The sequence below is a fragment of the Salminus brasiliensis genome, chromosome 17 (assembly GCF_030463535.1).
Source record: "Salminus brasiliensis chromosome 17, fSalBra1.hap2, whole genome shotgun sequence".
Classification (NCBI taxonomy): domain Eukaryota; kingdom Metazoa; phylum Chordata; class Actinopteri; order Characiformes; family Bryconidae; genus Salminus; species Salminus brasiliensis.
In genome coordinates, this window is record NC_132894.1 from 10226027 (window position 1) to 10242462 (window position 16436).

The window sequence follows — 16436 nt, forward strand, 5'->3', positions numbered from 1 at the left end:
CTTTCACATTGCTGTGGGGGCCTTTATGCCATTCATAGTATGCAAATTCAGGTAACTCAGCTTTGTTTGATGAATTGCCTGGAATAAAACAGCTGCCATTCAAGTAGAGATGCAAATTTAAGAAAAGAAAATTAAGTGGTCTCTTAATTTTAGGATATATTTATTCATTTACTGAAGAACCCTCAAAAAAACTCTTTGTGGGTGTATGATAGCACATTGTGGCACAGAAAAGGTAATTAAATAGTTAAAAGCAATTCTTGAAAGCTCAATACTGTATGACATCCATGTCCAGAAGTGTGTAAACGTCTGACCCCAACTGAATAATGTTCTTTTTAAAAATGGTTCCACTATAGTAGAGTCAAAAGAACCCCATTTGCATAATGTATGAAAGTTTTAAGCTTTTTTCAAAGGGAAGGGGGGAAAAAAAATGGTACTATGACTGAAGTTAAACAAGTTAAAAGTGAAACATGAATTTGTGGGATTACCCTGTACATTGACACCCTATGCAGTTTATTAAACACACCAGCTTGGTAAGCCATTATTTATTTTTATTGTGAAAAAATGCTGATAAATTACTGGATTACTACATGATTCCTGTGAAATTGATATTAATCAATTCCCATAAAATTATAAAGGTTATATTTTCTTGAAGTGTGTGGAGGTGAAAGAAAAAAGCTTTGTGCAAAATTGCAAAACATTGTTTACAAAAGGTTATGAGTCAGCTACACAAAAAAATTAAAATACTTTATATACAGCCAAAACAAAAATACCATTTTACTTTTACCAACTTTACTAAATTACATTTCTTGGCAATTTACAAAAAGCCACACCCTTATATTAATTAGTTATGGGACATGTATTGAATTTTAAGCAGAAGTAAAAACAGTATTTATCTCATATGTAGGCATAATCTAATCATCTCTAATGTTGCAACATGTGTTCATTCAATCTTGGAGTACCATATACAGAATGTGATAAAAACCATTGGGAATCCACTGGATGTAAATAGGTTGTGCTCAAGTTTGTAGTGCAAAAACAAATGCTGATACTAAGGTTTAATACTCCTACATTTGATTAAAAATGTATAGATCAAACCCACTGAACATCCCTAGAGCAAGAACTGACACTAGAAGACACTGAATACACTATTTTAGGGAGAGTTTCAATTCTGGTTTCATGACCAGACCCCTGATTCTCTGCAAAAATGCTGTTAGAGTTAGACATCTCCATTTTTTCTTCCTGGCGGTCATCAAACACAGCAGCCAGAGAGCACAGTGCCGAGTGCACATCATCCCGTGCAGCCATGACACTCTTTAAGCATGGAAGCTGAAGACTGTCAGAAGGGCTGATGTCGGTCTGTTGTGGCAGCCCGTGTACAATGTTGCTAATCGTCTTGGTCAAAGAATGGATTGCTTCTCTGAAGGAACTGAAGTGAGCATCACTGCCTCTGCCTGTGGGAATTATTCAGATGGGATACATCTTAACATGACATGCTAAATCATTTTATGGTACAATGTGGTCGAAACTGCTGCTAATTGTTGCAGTAGTTGAGGAAACATACCTCTCAGAGTACTCGACAAGTTGGAGTGAAGCTGCTGTAGAGCCTGGTTTAGCTGAAAGAGCTGGTTAGCTGTGTTTCTTATACTTTCCAAACGTGATGTACCATCATCTGAATCACTATCCAGACAATCAGGCTTCTCCTGCAACACCCAGAACAATGTAATACACAAAGACTATTATATTTGTAACCAACAGCCTTAGTACTAAACACTTATGTTGCCTTCACATGTTCTTGACCTAAATGCTGCACATGAACATCTCAAGTTGTTATTTCAAGCAGGAGCTTGGTGAACAATTTTGATACCAGAGTGTAGAGTGAATAATTCTGAACACTGCTTTATTATACTCAAAATTTGACTTCATAATTACAGCTCTGCAAGAGGGCAAGAGTAGTGGATGAGCATGTGTGTTGGCAGCATTATCAGCTACAGTTAACCATTAAACAACATCCTGTAGGGATGTAGAATTACAGCTGATACAAAACGGAGATGATGCAATATAGCCACAAATATGCTGATAAACAAACTTTACATTTGCTTGCTAATGTCCCCAATTTCCACTGTACATGGTACAATATTTAAAACAAAAGCTCTGTTTCACTGCATCTAACCCTTTAACCACAAGCTAATATGTTAGCATTTAGCTTGGATCCCAACTATTGCCATTGGTAATGTAATTTGTAAAGAGTTAAAAACAGTTCACAGAAATCAAGACGTTTTTCAATTACAGATGTAAACTATACGGACGCTGACAGTTTGGGTTGCTTATTAATCTAAATTTAGTGTTTGAATGATACTATCAAAAAATCTGAATATGTGAAACAAAACTCCACACCACACCATTTCTTCTTTTTGCATTTCATTAATCTTATCTTAATTCCGACTGGCCTTAACAAATTAGATAATATGGGATGGCTTAATAATGAGTGTGAAACACTACTGTGCTGTGTTTGTGGAGGGTGGAATACTGAGAATTCTGTGCTAGCAAAAGATTATACCTAAATATTAAATTTAGTGGCTTTCTCAGAAAAGACTAACTTAGACTAACTGGCCATAAATACAAACAGACATTGTATCAACATAGATAAGAAATAATAAAAAAGGAGAAAAATAAAAATGGACATATAAATCTTAACATTAAAATTATTATATATTACAAATCCAATTAATGAAAACATGACAGAAGCTCAACAAATATATAATAATATGTCCGATCTCTGTATTCCACCATTCCCGTGCTAGGATAAAGAGGGTTTTAATAGGAGAACCCTCTTATATGCTCACAATGGAGGCTGTAGTTTGTGCATGGAAGATAACAATGATGTAGAGGTGACAGATGGCGCTTTCTTCAATACATTCATTATCTTAACAATGCGGCCCAAGACAGCTCCGATAAGCCTGTCTAAGCACATTGTTTCATTAGCATTGTAAAAAGCCAATTCAAAGATTTTGTGAGAAGAGTGGGCATTAATTTAAAACCTTTTCTTTTAACGTTGTATACGTACCGACATATTGCAGTGAATGTAGATTTGCAATGCATTTGCCACTTCCAACATTTTAGTTTTAAGGCTCTGCAAAATCTGCGAGACAAGGCAGAACAACAATTATCTATAAAGGATATTTTCTACATGTCCACAAGAAACAGTTATTACATTATATCTCAACATTAACACCAGAAAAATCAGTATGTGCCCCTTTTCCTAATTTTTTTCTAAGAAGCTGTCAAAATTACCAGAGTACTGGGTTGAGCCAGTTGAGCATGTCTGCGCATTTCTCTGCTTATAGAGAGACCCTCCTCCAAAAGAGCCCTTACACCTCGGCACATGCCCTCTTGCACAGACACCACCACAGGCCTCTAGGGGAAAAAAAGGGAGGTGGGGAATGAAAACCAAAGGTCAGAAAAAAGTAGGACTGGATCAATTTTCAAATGTCTGCACAGGCATAACATTGGATCAATCTAATTTTATACATACATACACTTATATATATATTTTTTAATAAATGCACACTGCCACAAACAAAGTCTCACTCTGCCTATGGTGTCGGATCCAAGATCTGACAGATGAAGATGGGTTCCGGTCACTGTTGCTAGCAAACCTATAGCAATCAGAGCAGCATCCATACACCTGCCAGACTTCCTCTGAGCCTCGGTCACCATAGAGGATATTTCGGAGTCACATCCCTAAAAAGCGAGTGAAGAATAAGGGGACATTTTTTAAGGCCAGTCCAACGCATGTTTTTTATAAGCGGACATAAATTCGTCATCAGGCACTGCAAGTGTATTGCCATTGGCAGAAGACTCTGATAAAGTGGCCTAATTTATATGCACATTAGTTAATACACTGCAATAATTTGACAACTGGCATTCATATCAGTCATTATATCTGCCAATCAGTTATAGTTATTTTTTTAAGTCTGTATAAGTGGTAAGATGTTTTTTTTAAATGCTTTGAACACAGGATGTCTAAACAGTGAAAGTAAAGAAAGAATATATAAATCTAAAAAAAAAAAGAAAAATAAATAAAAGATAAAAAAAAAAAAGTTTTAAGCCCTAGTATCCTGTACTTAATTAATTTTCTTTACCATGTACCTGAATAAGCAACTGAAAATATCCTCCCATATTCTTTACTTCTGTCTTGAGCTCTTCCACAGTTCGGGAGATGGACTGAACACTGGGTTGGATGTTGGAGATCCAGTGCATGGTAATGAATACAGCTCTCTCAATAGCAGAGGTGGCTCTCACAAGATGAGTCTGCGCATCAGTGCTGCATGCAAACACTGTTCACACACATACAGACAATGAAAACTTCAGCATGGTGTTTGAATCACAGTGTAATATATGACACGGCCAAGTTCCTCACTGCTCTTATGTCCTGACACTGACAAATGACTCTGGTGATTTATTGTTGTTTAAACACTGAAAAGCTTACAGTTGTCCTGGCTGTTATCGTCAAGCTGCTCATACAAGCTTGCAATAGCATTTGCAGCGTTGTGAATGGAGAGAAGGTCCAGGGTAAGTTTGTCTGCCAGGCTCTTGTTCTCCTCTGTTGATGGGCTGGCACGTAAGTGGGAAACCATGGCAGCGATGAGATCTTTGCAGATGCCAGGCAAGGCGGAGTCTGAGCTGCTGCTGTGAATAGAAGGGGGCTTACTCACACCCATTAGACCTGGAGCAATAAAACAGAAAAATGTCGTTATGATTTATTTAGTGCAATGATACATATGCCTTAATTTTATTTGGGTTTTGTAGGGGAGAGATGTTTAATTTAATGTCATGCAATAAGTATATCCATCATCACTAAATCAGGAGTCTTTAGGATACGTAAGTGTAGGGAAAATTCAGAACAGACAAGTAGGAGAAGAAAAATAAATACATATTACCAGCAGATTGTGAGGAGGAACAGTGTAAGCTTTGAATGGGGTGCACTCTGATCTCGTACAGTCTCCCAGAGATACGCCTGCTCTTCAACAGGCTTCTGCTTCTGAACAGAATTCAGGGAAAAATCTTGGTCAGTAATCTCAGAACAGCCAAATCAGAAATCAAACACTTATTTTTGCTAAAGCCATACCAAAGTCTACAAAAATCTACAAATCAATATTGTCCGAAAAGGTATTTACAAAGCAAGTTATTTCAGAATTAGGTTTATTTAATGATTTCCTATTTTATACCTACATAAAAATACAATGTAAACTAAGTTATTGCATAAACATTCACCCCCTTAACTGACCTAATTCAACCAAGGACCAGAAAATTGGTGCTAGTAGTCTCACAATTACAATCAGTATTTCTGGCTACAAATACACCATGAAGACAAAAGAAAGCTCCATGCATCTGTTATTAAAGAATTTAAGTCAGGGGGTGGATACAAAAAAATAAAAGTCAAGTCAATAAACATCCCCTGGAGTTCAGTTAAATTCATCATTGAGAAACGTAACGAACTACATCTGCAGAGAGCAGGCTGTCCTCACAAACTGAGTGACCATGCAAGAAGCAGGCGTTTATAGGAGGCCACCAAGACACCTAGAACTACTCTGAAGGAGTTAACAGCTTCAGTATTTGAGAGAGGAGAGACGTCTGGGGTTCTTCATCAGTCAAAGCATGGTGGTAGAGAAGCAAAGAGAATTAAATCTCGACTACAGTTCGATTTGGGAGAATCCAAGGTCAATTGGAAGAAGATCTAATGAGACCAAAATATAACATTTTTGGCCATCAGACAAGACACTATGCTGGGCAAACACCAAACACTTCACCACAAACACACCACAGGAAAAGCCAGGATTACTGATTAACTATAGTGACTGTTCCTTCTAGACAGGTGTCTTTGAACTACAATCACTTTCATTGCACTTAGGTGATCTCTATTTCACTGTGAGACTACTAGAATCAACCCTGGAATAAATTAGGTCAGTCACTTTATATATCATTTCAATGACATTACTTTGTAGAAACCTTAAACATTTTACTTAATTGTATTTCTAAAAGCAGTGAAAGAACCAACTTAAATGCTGTGCAAATGACACAGCAAGAAGAGCAATAAATAAATGTGCTCATAAATGAAACAGCTCACAGGAGAGAAAGGAAGCATAGCAGCATGAACACAAATTAGCTGCGAGTGTGGGCCATACTCCAGGGTACTGAGCTCAACAGGCTGGTGGGGTGAGGTCTGACAGACTGCAATGTTACATTTGGCCACAGCTTCATGAGCAAATTACCATTAAGGGAATAAACATGCCAAAAGTGAAAAATAGAAAAGCAGGAGAGGGGAAAAAGTAAACTGTGAAATGGGTGATGGAGAAGAGAAAGAATGCCTTTCACACAACATAGTATTTTCCATGGGTTCATAAAGTCTAAATATAATGGCAGAGATTGAAGAAAATCTCCCATTTTCAATACCTGTTAAAATACACATTAAAGTTGGGCATTTCCGTGCAAGATAAACTGAGAAGAAAAAAATACCTTCTGCGAGAAAATGAAGAGGCTGAGGAGGCTGAAGATATATCTGGCTCCCACTGGTCGTTGGGGTCATAAAACACGTCATCATCTTTGGAGGCACGGTTTCCCTTTAAGCAATAAAATCAAAATTTTACATTTAAAAGTTACATACAAGTGGCAACAGAAACAGCATGATGAGATGATTTGCATGCATGTCTGCCTACTGCAGTAAGTACAATTTTTTTATTCTGGATTCTTGCTGCACTGGCCGCTTTCATGTCTTTACACAAAAATATATATTTTCAATATTCAATACAAAGAAACAGAACAGAAACATTTGAAGCTCTGTTATAATTAGCTCACAGCTAACTACTAAGATATTAACTGCTGCCAAATACATCTCTCTGTTGGACTACCTCTTCAAGCTCCCTCATGGCAATCAGGTTGCTCTGGAACTTTTCCAGGCTCCAGAAGGTAGAGATGCCAAGCTTGGTATTCTGTACTTGGATCTGCATCTCTGCATCTCCTCCCCTTTCACTCTCAGTATCAGTTACAGCATTCCTACAATAAAACAAATATTATAAGTTTATTTGATTCAATTAAAAACAAACCTGTATTCTTAATGGCAAAAATAATCAAACTCAAACAATCAGGGAGTAAAAGTTAAATAAGCAAACCTGCTGAAGACTGTGTGCTTCCTGAATTTCACACTTATTTTGTTAGCCTCTTCAATCATCAGTGACAACCTCATGGCATCCCACTGTGGAGGAACTTTATACAGTACACAGAGGCAAATAAGGAAACCAGAGGTTAAACAGATACAGATGAAGTCTTTAGCCATGAAGTTGTTTAGCCATTGTAAAACCAAGACTAATGTTTTAGTGAACATATCAAGTACATACAAACTTTAGGTCCTGAACGATGGGAACTGATTATTGCTCTGGTACACATTAATAATAGTAATAGTATCAATAAGCCACTTTGTATGCATCTTCAATTGTTAGCTTTCACTGTATTCGGATTTATCATTAGCTTAGCTAAAAAGAAACGGTAACAATAAAGGTAACAATAATTTAAATGAATGAACAATGTTCCTTTTAGCCTTTGATACCCATGTTGTATCCAGGTTCTGTAATCCTGGACCTAGAGGGCTGCTGCTGATATACTATTGATAGAACATCTATGATGCTGAGCTTTCTGCTAGTCCAGTGAGGAATTTACACAACAAAATAACAACCACTTCACTTCGGTCTGATGTCACATATAAATACAGTCAGAGAGTAAAAGACATTTAACCTACCTGTCCTTGGAGTGTGGTTTGCCTTTAGGGTACGCTTCCTCTGAATCTCAGCTAAATCCTCTGCAATTTTCCTCTTCTCTGATTCCAGAGCCTCAAGGATTTTAGCATGTCGAATATCGTTCTCAGCCATTGCCTAAAAGATACAAACATCCTCTAAACATGATGCAAGATGACTCAATTTCTGCTCTATAGCCTGTAATTCCTAAAAATTCTGAATAAAGTACAATACCTGTCTGGTAGCCTGGGTCTCCATTTGTAACCGTTTCTTGTGCACGCTCATTTCTTGCTCCAGCAGTGTCTTGGCAGTCTGTAGCTCCTCCATCTTGCTGGCCACTCGCCGCCTCTCAAGTTCCTGTGTTCTTTTTCTTTCGCTCTCCTCTTCCTGAGGAATAGTATTCATCACATGCAAGTGAGAAAATCAGTACATAAGACATATTCAATAGCTAAATAGTGCATTGCACTTGTTCAGAGTTAATAAATAGTAACTAACATACAAGTTCTCTCTCTAGAGCTTTGATCCTGTTCTCATACTGCAGCTTTTGGTCAAACAACTCTTTCTGCGCCATTTCTTTGGCCACCTGGATCCCCTGAATCATCTCCTCTTTGGCTTTTAGTCGAGCATCTTCAATCTCTGCTTCTAGTCTAGAGATAGCAAGAACACATGGAGGAGACAAAACACAAATACACCATTGATTACTGGTGCTGTTTGTTTCAGAAACAAGCTATATATAACATGTAAAAAACATTTTCCAGAAAATTGATAACTTGAAATGATCCTGTGGTTGCATTTAAAAGTGTCACAATGACGAATTTAGAACTTACTGAGCTCTCTGTGCTGAGAGCAATTCGTTTTTGGCAAACTCAAAGTCCTTCTGGCCATCTCCACTACTCCAACAAGAAGCACGCTTTCCACTCTGCACCTCAGCTGGATGGTTGAAGCGGAAGTAATGATCTCCTCCAAGAATCACCCGGTCACCCTTATAAAAGCACACCAGGCCATGACCATGTTACTACTCTCTGTTAAGAGTGCACTCATTAGAAAAATACAATAAATACAACAACAACTATTGATCAAAACAGGGACAAAAATATGATTTTAAAAGAACAGTTTTTTTTCTTACATGGTGGAGAACAGTGGTTTCAGACACAAGGACTCCATTTACAAAGGTTTTGGCGTTCTTCATGGGCATGATGCTGACTGTTCCATTTATATTGGAGATTACACTGAGTGGGGAAATAAAATAACACAAAATGTTCAAACAACTTTTCAAGTGCTTGCAGCAAAAGCATCAGTTCCAGATAACTCCAGGTTTTGCCATAGTAACAATAACATTACCATAATGATAATAAAGATATATGGTGCAGCCCTACCATAACCCTTTTGTAAGCACATCAAACATGCACCAGATCTATCACAGTCATTCAAATCAATCTTACATCTTGGAAAGGTCTCAATGCAACCTTTCATACTGATCACTGTTAAGACATTATTATTGGTTGCTTAATGCTTAGTTAACTTACTAATTTTACAGGCTGGGCTAGACTATGGGCTACTACTTTGTTGCTGACAAATGATGGGAGGCATCACAGCAAACCATTTTACCACTACATTCAATTCCAAAGTAAAATGTTTTTGCAAGCAGATTTCTGTGTGGATCTCAAAGAATCTGCTAACAAGACCAGGTTTTATACAGTGTGTGTGGTATTTATAGGCATCTCACCAGTGCTCATCAGCAATAAGAGCCCCGGACAGCTGGATGTCATGGGCCGACTCAGACTTGAGCTTGCCGACCTTGGTCTGTCCCTCCTTAATCATGTACAAGAGCATCTCTGACAGCTGAGGATCCTCATTCAGGTTCACAAGGTTGGGGAGCCGGTTATCCACTTTAAATGTGATGCCTACACGCTGAGTGTGGGAAAGAGGGGGGGAAAAGAAAGAGAGAGAACATGATGTGAAGAGGGGGCCCAAGAGACTCATAAAACAAGTACAAGACTTAATGGCTCAGACATATAAAAGGAGGAAGAAACTGTCAACCTGCAACTCTTTGGTTTCTTCACGCTTTCTCCACTCAGCTTGTTCCAGTTTCTCCTTCCAAGTTCTAAACAAGACAATAAAGATGAGTAAATAACTTGGAGTGATGATTTACTTAAATGGGATATTTGAATTTGGTATTATTTAAGAAACATTATTTGAGAAAGTTTCAAAAATTCTGAAAGTCTAGACCTGTCAGCAGGTTTCAACCATTTAAGAAGTTCTCTAGTTTACAGAGAAAACCTCTGTACTGTCTCTGTGTGAATTCTCTGGGTTTACCTGTGCACCTCAGCCATCTCTCTCTCCTGCCGAGAGAGCTGACTTTTCAGGGCAGTAACTTCCTGTTGGAACTGCCTCATCTTCTCGGGGTCAATGCCCTGAGAGCTCATCTGGGCGGCTCGCAGCTTCTCCACCTCTGCTTTTAGCTCTGGTTAGTAACAAACAAGCAATACAACAGCTTCACACAACCAAGTACAATGTTAATATACAGCACTCTGCTAAGACAACGATAGATGTTCCCAATGGTTCCAATTGGACAGAGGTAATAAAAGCAGCTGATTCCTATGTAGTTAGAGAGTAAAAGGAATGGAGGGGCTGACCTCTGATCAGCTTAGCGTTTGTATCCTCGTTGACCTTGGCCACATTGATGATCAAGCGGGCCTGCTGAGCATAGCGCAGAGTGCTAAGGCTTTCATCCACGTTGCTGGCAGCTGGACTGAGAGTCGCAATCATGGCCGTCTTGGAGTTACCACCCAAGCTTTCCTTTAGTAACCTGAGAATAAAACCGATGAGAGTAAGGCTGAAGCACCTGACACTCTAAGCCGACTGTAGGTCAGCCACTAATGGACTGATGGCATCCATCATCCGTAGTTGTGTTTTGCCACATCCTTTTAAGGTGCATTAAAAATGTGCAGTGTTTGAGTGCAAGAGGCAACAGTTCCTTCATGTCAGTTTGATGGGTCTGGGCCTTATTCATAAAATCACTGACAACTAAAATTAAATGGCAATATATAAGTTCAGCCATACTTTTAAAGCAGTGGTCTTAAAGTTTCCTTCCTGCTCCAACCCAAATCTAAAAGACCTCATTCAGCCAATCAAGGCCTTCAAGGAAGCAGTAATTAGATGGATCAGTTGAGGTAGATTAGGGTTGGAAACCACTGGTTTAACTATGATGACAACAATCAAAACCCACTGAGAAGTAATCGGTGGTTAATTCAGGACAGGAGGAGACTCAATAACCTGACATGTCACCAACAAGGTAACATGAGGACTTAAACATGAGGTTTAAAAATGACAGTTTATTTCTTACCATGTCAAGATAGACTCCCTGTATGGGATAAAGACTTTCTTTCTGCTCTGAACTTGCTCAGACAGTGAAGAAATCACTTTCCCCAAAGTGAGCAAAGACTTGTTGATGCTGGCCCCCTCCTATGAATAATTCAACTGTTAGTACCCTTGTATAACACACAAACACACAAAAAAAAGCAACATATTTCTCAGATTTTCAGACAAAAGTATATGTCAAGAATCTGTAGAAGCAGAACTAAAGTGTGACTTGAGGGGGGTCAAGTCACACTTTAGTTCTGCTTCTACAGATTCTTCCCCAGCAAACTTCTTCCAATTGCTTTCAGTTATAATACTCCCAGGCAGACTAGGTGACTATTAGAACTGAACTGAGCAGGGATTGCATGATTTTAGGTTAAGTAAGTTTTTAAAGGTATTATTACAACAGAATACCCTTAGTCGGTCTCCACTTGTCTGAGCTGTGGTACAGCGCTCGCTGCCTGCTAAATCCACCAGGTTGATTCTACTGATGATCCTGTGGACATGCTCTTCTCCTTCCACCAATTCTGTCTGCAAACGCACAGTAGCAGGTTAACAGTAAGAGTAAGAGTAAGTACAACACACATATACAAATATATAATATACACAACACACATATACAAATATAAATTTTTTTGGGCTCTTATGGCAAACATAGTGAGGACTGTTAATGAAACAATAGAATACATGTAATGCATCTAATGAACAATGTATCATAAAAAAGGCAGGACTAACCTTTGTCTGAGTCATGACCAGAGTGAAGACTGAGTGAGATCTGGAGCTTTTGTCATTCATACCAGTAGCAGCCGTAGCTCGCTGTTTATTTCCAAGCTCAAGCCATGTCTGAGAGAATACAGAAGAGAGTGGGAGTGAAGGGAAACGTTACAAACATCTTCAAAAAATGTGTTATTATTCCACCTCACAGAAAGTAAACAATAAAAGGTCAATGTACCTGAATATCAGCATAGGAGCTGACCACATTCCTATAAAACAAAGTTAGTTTGAATTGTTATTAAAATCAATTAGCAATCAAGCAAGGAACACACTGTAGACCAAAATAGAAATATAAATTACAGAAATGCTTACGTAGACAAGTCCTCAACGTAAGGTCCATCAACTGGGTGCTCTCTGACTCTCAACTAAAAAACAAAAAAAAAGAGGCACGAAAGGAAACTTGTACATTAAGCAGCACAAAATAGTAATATTCTCTTTCTCCCTCATATATATATATATATATATATATATATATATATATATATATATATATATATATATATATATATATATATATATACACACACACACACACACACACACTTGCCTTTGTTCTAATATTAAATTTTGTTTTTACAAGTACACAGACATAATGCTAAGACAAATGGTTTTAAATAATGTGCATTTAAGAAATATATATACACTAATATATATACACTAATCCAGTATGCACTGTTCCCATTGTGATGGTTTAAATAATAATAATAATATTTTTAGAATAGTTATAGTCATCTAGATGTACTTAGACTATATCAAGAACATATAAAACTAGCCTGTTTTATGGAAATTATGTTGCATACACAAAATTTCTTACGTACATAAAACATTTATGTACATAGCATTGTCTGCTGTCAGCTAAGATTCAGAGTTATTTTAACTTCATACGTTAAAATAAACAAACAAACAAACAAACAAACAAGTAAATAACACACACTATGTCTAACCTGTCTAACAAAATGTTTAACTTAGCTCATCGCTGTGCAACTTCAAATATGCTGGCTATGACAGATGACGTTGAGCTGCAGAAATTTGACATTACATTCTAATTCAACTCACTGGCATCTTTTTTTGATTATGTCCATCCTTTGCTACAAGCAAATCATGGATCTTCTCATTGTACACCTCAAAGTAGCTCATCTCCAGATGACATGTGACCTGTACAAAACATGAATGCACACTTTAGAATTACATGGTTACTGTAGACACTACTGAGCTGAAATAAAACTGTACTGAACTGAGTGTACTGAATGAACAGAATCAGGACCCTTGATGACAGGACTGGGACCTTGTACTTTGGACATCTCACCTCCTTATTGTGAGCTCTCGACAACCTCAAGAAAAGTTCCTCACAGAACCTTGGTATAACGCCAGCCTCTTCCCCAAAACCCATCATACTGCAAGAAATGTCAGAATGACTTAGAAAACACTGCTCCCACCATGACCAACAATGTTACATATGCAGCGAAACTTGTGGAAATGTCTGAAAGCAGGAAACCACTTACGTGTAGGACTTTCCAGAACCAGTTTGGCCATAAGCAAAGAGGCAAGTGTTAAACCCCTCGAAAGCTCTTTCAAGCAGAGGTTTTGCCAAATTCTCATAAATAATCTGCTGACTTGCAAAATGTGGGTCAGTGTCATCAAGCGAGCAAAAAGAGAAGTCAAAAGCAAACATGTAGGTTTGCTTAGTCTCCGGATGCTGAACCACCGTCTCCTGATTGTCCATGAAAATCACTTGGCGGTTGTTCTCACTCTTTTCCCTGGGGACAAGAAGCAAACGAGTAAGATACCTCAGATAATTAAAAGAAGACATCTAAGATATCTAGAGGAAGAACAAATGAAAGCAATCACGTGTGTGCAGTGAGTTTAATAGTATTTATATATAAAAAAGATCTACTACCTGGAACTGAAAGGCCTTACTCGCACTGCCACCGTAACTGCACTGTTCTCCATCTTCAGTTCTTGAAGGGGTGTAGCTGGACTCACAACTTCAGCAGAGAGAAGTGTTTCACTTGTAGGTGGAGGCCTGGCTTTAGTCGAGGTCATGGTCCCACTGGGTGTGGAGTTCAAGTGTGTTGTGGGTTTTCTAACCTGGGTTGAGCGAGGGGTGGCCATCATCAGGTTCCTACTTTGCTGGCTAATCAGAGGTTTCTTAGTAGACGTACCTGAGCCCACGGGTTTGCCAGTGTCAGTGCTTGATTGCTTTTGCCTCTCCACACCTGGGGGCTTCATCGACTCTGGTTTTGGAAAATCTCTCGCCGCCAGTCTTTCAAAGACCTCCTTCTTCAGACTCAGCTTCTCGAACTGTGTCTTTCCTGTTGGAGTGGAGGTTGATTTACCTTGGTCGTGAGCTACATCTCCTTTAGCACTCTTCTCAGCAGGTTTGCCAGCTGTGTTTACAGGGTGTAGAGGGTCTTTCGCCGTACGTTTAGGATCCGTGTCCCGTAAACTGGCCGAGCGCAGCAGGGCTAACCTCCCTGGGGTCCGACTGTTGGGCTCTGACAGGACTGCTGAACTCACCCAGGCTCTTTTCTCGGCTGTAGACGGAGTGCCCTTATCCACCGAGCCGGTTCTGGTCCTGCGCTGTAAGGTCAGCGGTTTCCCGTGCGTTTCGCTGTGGTTCTCGGCGTTTTCGAGGGCAGATGTATGCTCGGCTCCTTTGCTGTTTGTTTTTCTCCTCTGGAGGGTGAGCCGACCTCGGGAGGAAACGGTGCTCGACGTGCTTGACTTCGGTCCACATTGGTTTATCGCAGATATAATATACGTCCTGTTGATCTCTTTACTTTTATCAAGACAAGACGTCTCCTCGTATTTTAACTTGTCCATTTTCTTTTCTGCCTCCTTACGACGTTCAAAAGTGAAAAGTTAACTAGCTACAGTAGTTAGCTAGCTAGCTATATCCCGCAACAGCACATTAGATAACAGACCAGCTCATTAGCTACTGCTAGCTAACAGGAACGGGTTCCTGTCATGACCGTTGGCTACTAAGTGCTACTTAGCTAGCTATTTCAGCTAGCTAACCTCAGTAGCTAACTAATAACACCCTTGCAGTTAGTTTCGCTGACCCGTAGACCGGGGAATACCCCCTATCGTACAATGGGACAACTGCGAAACTTTGTTTACCTTTTACTCGCGAAGCTCGCGCTGCCTACTCCGCCATCCCGCCGCCTCAATTCAAAACCCCCTCGCCTGATCTTACTGGACCGCTGAGAGCGATGGCGTCACTCACACTGTCCTGGTAAGGGCGTGCAGCGACGGTCTGTTATCGACAGGTGGCGCCATCCCGTTACTTTTCCTTTAAGCGACTGATTTCACCGGTTCGGTTTCATTAACTGTATAATATCTGTATAATGAACACCGCCACAGAGCCACTTAGCACAAAGCCAACTGTTGAATTGTAGAGTGAGCTTACCCTTAACACCCCCCCCCCCCTCTCTCTCTCCACCACGGGAGCATTTGGGAAACTGGGCGCTGACTGCTCTGATGGTCAAACTGTAGTCCAACTGTAACTGCGACGCTTTTTAAATAAAAAAGTTTAATATATTTACTATATAATATATATATATGGCATTTTGCAAAATGTGTACTTTTTTATATAAACTAATATATATATATATATATATATATATATATATATTAGTACATATATTAATATATGTACTAATTTATATATATATATATATATATATATATATATATATATATATACAGCATATATACGTATAGCAAGACACTCTCTTGCAAAAAGTAGATAAATTGTGTAAGTTGATAAATTATATATATATATATATATAATTTATCAACTTACACAATTTATCTACTTTTTGCAAGAGAGTGTCTTGCTATATATATATATGCTGCTGTGACGCTGAATTTCCCCACCGTGGGACTAATAAAGGATTATTATTATATATTAATTTTCTTCCTTTTGGAAACAAAAGCAGAAGTGTAACCTAAATATGTCAGTTATAATAATACAAGCACATAATGGCATCACTATACACCTGTTTAAAACACATAGCTGGTATTATATGCTTGTATTATACACATACATAGATATTTCTAATTGCAAAAACTACATATCCTGGGTCTGTCATGAAACTAAAAAAAAAACATAACACCATTTGATGTATTATGTAAACTTAACTATAGCTATAGCAAAAAGATCAGTTCCCAGTGTATTATATATAGAAACTAACCTCACAGTGTATTTACCTATGTCCACCTATGCCACCTACACTAGTTTAGCCCCGCTCAGTCACACTGAAGTTATAAGAAGGGTCCAGCCATGACAACATTTTTAATGAGGCGCAATGCAGGGCAGCCAATCACAACAGAGGTCCCAGGAACAAAACTATTTACATTACTGTTGGAAAATAATATATATAATAAATAGTATATATATTTCCTAACAGATGATTTCTCACAGTGATTCTAGATACTATTTTTTGAAGATATTTATAAAATTAAGCAACGTTTGTAACAATTTTATATCAACTTTTCAATAAATGTCACTTC

General features: G+C 38.5%; 1 protein-coding gene across 3 annotated transcripts; it reads right to left on the reverse strand.

The window, feature by feature from the left end:
* Window positions 1–571: 571 nt before the first annotated feature.
* On the reverse strand, window positions 572–14744 carry kif14 (kinesin family member 14). Of its 3 annotated transcripts, none has more exons than XM_072660013.1 (29): window positions 13819–14744; window positions 13424–13678; window positions 13228–13315; window positions 12978–13076; window positions 12234–12286; window positions 12100–12130; window positions 11883–11990; window positions 11562–11678; window positions 11134–11252; window positions 10424–10596; window positions 10104–10251; window positions 9828–9891; window positions 9514–9698; window positions 8914–9016; window positions 8615–8769; window positions 8287–8434; window positions 8022–8174; window positions 7793–7925; window positions 7170–7263; window positions 6909–7053; window positions 6517–6620; window positions 4941–5041; window positions 4490–4726; window positions 4150–4337; window positions 3589–3741; window positions 3292–3414; window positions 3065–3130; window positions 1562–1700; window positions 572–1451 (listed from the first exon to the last, which is right to left on the reverse strand). In XM_072660013.1, exons 1-29 carry the CDS (start codon window positions 14742–14744, stop codon window positions 1090–1092), a joined length of 4770 nt encoding a protein of 1589 aa, XP_072516114.1. In that variant the 3' UTR covers window positions 572–1089. The 3 variants fall into 3 exon arrangements, with proteins under 3 accessions (XP_072516114.1, XP_072516112.1, XP_072516113.1); XM_072660011.1 differs by having other exon boundaries at window positions 3065–3139; XM_072660012.1 differs by having other exon boundaries at window positions 1562–1708; window positions 3067–3139; window positions 3292–3416; window positions 3585–3741.
* Between the last annotated feature and the right edge of the window lie 1692 nt (window positions 14745–16436).

Bases quoted from the DNA above. Each gene is read 5' to 3' on its own strand.
- kif14 (XM_072660012.1), bottom strand. From the start codon at position 14,744: ATGGACAAGTTAAAATACGAGGAGACGTCTTGTCTTGATAAAAGTAAA. The intron at 11,253-11,561 runs GTATTCTGTTGT...AATTATTCATAG, and splicing joins CAAGTGGAGACCGACTAAGG to GAGGGGGCCAGCATCAACAA. The intron at 10,597-11,133 runs GTAAGAAATAAA...TTTTATTCTCAG, and splicing joins AGGGAGTCTATCTTGACATG to GTTACTAAAGGAAAGCTTGG.